At 56.1% G+C, this 4,621-nt stretch overlaps 1 protein-coding gene across 1 annotated transcript in view; it reads right to left on the bottom strand.

The window, feature by feature from the left end:
- Positions 1 to 3,333: 3,333 nt before the first annotated feature.
- CYTH4 (cytohesin 4) overlaps positions 3,334 to 4,621 on the bottom strand; it is a 29,274-nt gene continuing 27,986 nt past the window's right edge. Inside the window, exons 13-14 of the mRNA XM_010860624.1 lie at positions 3,860 to 3,900; positions 3,334 to 3,406 (exon numbers count right to left, since the gene is read on the bottom strand). Of these exons, the coding sequence (XP_010858926.1) occupies positions 3,334 to 3,406; positions 3,860 to 3,900 (114 nt within the window). The remainder of the gene's footprint in view (positions 3,407 to 3,859; positions 3,901 to 4,621) is intronic.

Here is a 4,621-nt window from a genome sequence, read left to right as displayed (position 1 = left end):
GAGGCCGATGGGCATCTGTGCCCTCAGGTGTCTGGGGCTGTTGGAGCCCACAGGTCCTAGTTGACCAGGTGCATCCTTCTCCAGGAGGCCGACGTCAAGGCTCTACTCTGGGCCGAGGCCTCATTCCTACAAGGGGCAGCCAGTTCAGCTGTCTGAACTGCGTCGTGGAACCTCTCATCCACGAGTGGTGGGAGCCCCCTGCTGCCCAGAGCGAGGAGTGGCAGAAGGACGGGAAGGTGGGCAGAGGCCACCAGAGCTGGTGAGTCTCTGGCCAGCAAGGCAGAGAGGGACCAGATTGCGATGTGGCCCCACCCACCTCTCTAGTCACGCCCCTTCCTAGCGGCTTCACCGTTTCCACAGTTCCCTGCGCCTCTAGATACTTGCACTAGTTAATGCTGAGGCCCAGAGAGTCTTCAGTTGACTTCAGTCAGAATTATCGCGCATCCTGTGTGCCAGGCACCGAGCAGTGACAATCTGGCCTGTGAGTAATTCGCAGTCAAGATGTGTGTGATGGGGAGGGGCAGACCTGAAGTGAGCTCACTGCAGTATCAGGTGTGTCTCTTTTCTCCCCTCTGGCTGCCAACACTCAAGTACGGCTCCTTCGAGAAGCCCGCCGGATTGCCTCGCTGCCCAGCTCAGCCCTCCACCGGCCCATGTGCTCCACTCTGTGTAACAGCATGAGTTGAAATGGGCTGTCTTTCTCCACTAGACTTGAGTTCCTTTTGAGGGCAAGGGCTTTGCCTTGATCATCTTTGGATCCTTGGTTCTGTGTGTGGAACCTGGCAATAGTAGGTGCTTCAAAAACCTGGGCCGAATGAAAGTTGATCAGTTCAACGCCTTAAGGTCTTCAAAGAATGATGCAATGGTGGCATTTCAGACAAGGGGCTGGATTAAGGTGTGGGGGCCATCTCAGTGCCCTATACATCTGAAGGGCCTGCCTAGAACTCAGGACCACCAGAACGTCGGCCCCATGCAGGCATGGCTTTTGTCTTGTTCTACCAGTGCTTGAAACAAGGCACTTAATATAAGATTGTGGAAAGTATGAATGAAGAGTAACAAATTCAAGACCCTCTGTGACTCCCCAAGTGATCATTGGATCCAATCTGTACTTGTATCCCTTCTCGGACAGGGAACTCACTACTTATCTCCTGAGCAGCATCCTTTCTGTCTTCAGACAGCATGGCCTGTTGGGAAGTTCTTTTGCTTTCCCCTGGCCTTGGCAGAACCAGTGCACTCTTGCCCCTGCTTAGAGGGACCCTTGCTTCAAAAATTTAGCTCCTGGAGATTTCTGTCCAGGTGTCAGCCCCCAGTGGCCAGAGGATGAGGGTCCAGGGTCTGCTGAATGCCCACTCTTCCCCATCTGGCCCTCCTGGTCTCCAGCTGGGAAAGGGATGAGGGTGAAGGGTCTACATTGGCCTCAAGGATGGCAGATGTGGTCATGGAGAGGACAGAGCCCCACCCACGAGTTGACTCATGAGCTTTATTCTCTATTCTGAGTGATTCCCAGAACAGCCACTCATGCCCAGAAATCCCCCATTCCACCCTCTCAGTGACAGGGAAGGAAGCCGAGGACCAGAGAGGGGAAGAGAGTGGACTAAGATTGCACAGCCAGTGGCAGGAGAGGACCTCAGAGCCCATGACCCCTGGCTCTCCCTTCAGGGCCAAAAAAGGCAGCAGATGTGGCACTCAGCTCCCATGCTGGCATGGGGCCTGTGGAAGACCTCAGACGTCCTGTAAATCTTCTTCCTGTCACACCCAAACAGATCCTCCTCAGTGCAGTATCATTACGAGGTGCTTGCACACCTCCAGAAACAGTGGCCTCACCACTTGCAAGGCAGCTACTCTGTCCTGACCCCACAGAGAGTTTGTGTGTTGTGTTGTGTGTGTGTTGTGAGGTGGGGGAAGAGAGGTTGCCTCCCCTCCCTGGGGAATTCACCTTGTCTGGCTCACCTACGCAGGCTGACAGTCGAGCCAAGGTAACCCCATATCCTGTTTTCCTGCAAGGGAACTTCCCCCTAGGGATTCCCCCAGGGCCTGTGCGGGGTAAGTCGTGCTACTGAGAAGAAACCTGTTTGTGGAATGCTCCTCCAGGCTGGGGCCTCCCTGGAGACAGAACTGCCTGCCTGTGGGTAGTGAAGCCAGCTTCATGCTTGATGGTGCTATGCCAGAGAGTCTCAGGATGCTAGGACCCTGCTGGGGCAGCTGCTTATCACCTCAGGGGCCCTGGGCAGTGGTCTAGCAGGGAAATTGTGGCGGAGACTCTGCTACAAGGGTGTACGTCACTCATGGCATGGCTGCTGCCTCCAGGCAGCCCTCCTGGTAACCACAGATCACAAAGCTCTCTTCTTGGCTTCTTGGTTGTACCACCATTTCTGCTTGAGTATGTCTGCTTGAGTATGTCTGTATGTCTCTGCCATTTGCTCGAGGAGTCCCACATGTCCCTTCTCTAAAATGAACATCCTTGAGGGTGGGCCCACTCTGCTCTCCGCCTCCCAGCAGTCTTCAGTCCAGAGCCTCTTCTGGCTCAGTAAACAGGTGTAGACATCTCCAGCCAGAAGCTCCTTGGGAGACCCAGCACATTCCTATCCTTTCACGGACAGAAAGCAGTCTGAGAGGGGCCATTGCTGGCAGGTTGAGGGGCGAAGTGCACAGAACCAGAAGGGCTGGGACATTCCTAGCCAAGCACCACAGTTTTCCAGGAACCAGAGAAGGAGTGTGACTCAGCCGAGGGCACACAGCAAGTTGAGACAAAGCTAGGACTGAGACTGTGATGTCCAGGCTCCTAGTCCAGTGCTCTTGGGCCTCCCAGAGGTTATGTCCATGGATCTGAGATGTGTTTCCTGTGTCCTTTGGGCAGGGAGGGCCAAGTTCCCACTGAAGATGGGGAGGGGCTGGCTGAGAATCCCCTGAGCAGAAGAGGAGGCATCGCCATGGTGGAGGGTAGGAAGCACTCAGGCCCCTCTTGCTTTGAAGGCTGATGGCATTTCAGAGGGCAAGGAGACTTCTAACAAAAGAGGAAACTGAGGCCCAGAGAGAGGGCAGCATGCCAGGCTGTGGCCGCTTTCCTTACCCCTTCCTGTAGTGGACTTGGGGCAGGGGTAGGGCCTTTGCTGGATGCCCAGGGCCAGCAGCCTCATGATCGGGCTCTGAGACCTTGGTGGTTCCCACCCATCCTGGCTCTTGAGCCCTGTCTCCCCCACCCCTGCCCCTCGCTGTCAGGTCGAAGTGAAGGGGGTTGAAGGAGGATGTGTGCGGGCCCTGGGGTGGGAGTGGGTCTCCAGGTACCACAGGTCATGGGGCTCGCAGGACACCGGGCACCACCTCCAAGGAAGCTCACTGCTTGCTGGCGATCTTCTTCTTCCGAGCAGAGACCAGGTCATAGAAAGGGACACGAGTGATGCTGGCTCTGGAGTGAGGGTAGTAAAAAGATTTCAGGGCTGGATGGGCTGGCAAAGGGATCTCATCTCCCAGGGCTTGTCATAAGGGTGTGCTTCTCCCAGGGCGAGGTTGGCCTGCCCCACTGCAGGGGTAAAGCCTGATGACCCCAACAAGGACCAAGCCAGGGTGTGCCACAGGCAGGCCTGAGAGCCTCGGGAATTCTGCCCCCACGTATCTTTGGACGCCTCCCAGACCCCGTCAGACTTGGAAGGAGGTGACAAGAGCCCAAGTGGAACCAGCAGACCTGCTTGCCAGTCCTAGCTCTGCCCCTCTCTGGCTGTGTAGCCCTGGGCAAATCCTTTCCCTCTCTGGACCTCAGTCCTCATCTGTAAAATGAGGGTAAGAGTGGGTTTGGCCTGGCAGCCTCACAGGGCTGCTGCAAGATTGGAGGGAAAAGACCCTACAAGTCTCTGGGACATACCTGGTCCCCGGCCCATTGACCACTTCTGTGTCTCCCTCTGTCTAAGAGGACTCACCCTCACTGGTATCTCCCCATGGACTCAGAGTCAAGGTGTTATCCTGCCCCTCACCTGGCTTTCCGCCTCCTGTCCCTCCACTGACCATCACACCTGTCGAACCCCAGCCCCTGCATGGTGGACTTTCTCCCCTCATCACACCTGTCTGTGGCTCTCCAGCACACTCAGGAGAAACCTGAGCTCTCTGCCATGGCCACCAAGGCCTTGCCATCCTTTGCAGCCTCATTTCCCAATGCTCAGTCCTCACGCTGCCTGGTCTCTACATAGCCCTACCCCTGCACTGCCCGGCATTGCCTGGTCCCATGCTGCCCAGCACCAGCTATCCAGGAAGATGTCCAGGCATCCCTATGCCTGACCTGCCCTTTTGTTTTGGCCTGCATTGCTCCTTCCACCTAGAAAGTCCTCCTCCCCACCTGCACCAGGCCTTTCCAAGACCACTTAGGATTCTGATGCTAACAGGCACTGGGCAAACAGCTTTACTCGTAACATCTCCCATGATCCTCCACCATTCCCATGAATTCTGTGCCTTGCTCCTCCGTGTTCTGGGCCTGGCCCAGAGAGGATGCTCACGGAACATGGTGGAAGGGATTTGCATGCCAGAAACAGAAGGGAAGTTCTGGAGTTAGCCCTCTTTGCAGGCAAGGAAACAGGACCCTGAGAGGAGCAGGGGCTTCTGAAAGGTAACAGAGACTCCTCCCCACCAGCCC

Source organism: Bison bison, unplaced genomic scaffold (genome assembly GCF_000754665.1).
Source record: "Bison bison bison isolate TAMUID 2011002044 unplaced genomic scaffold, Bison_UMD1.0 scf7180017864468, whole genome shotgun sequence".
NCBI classification, from domain to species: domain Eukaryota; kingdom Metazoa; phylum Chordata; class Mammalia; order Artiodactyla; family Bovidae; genus Bison; species Bison bison.
This window is presented reverse-complemented; position numbering and strand designations above follow the sequence as displayed.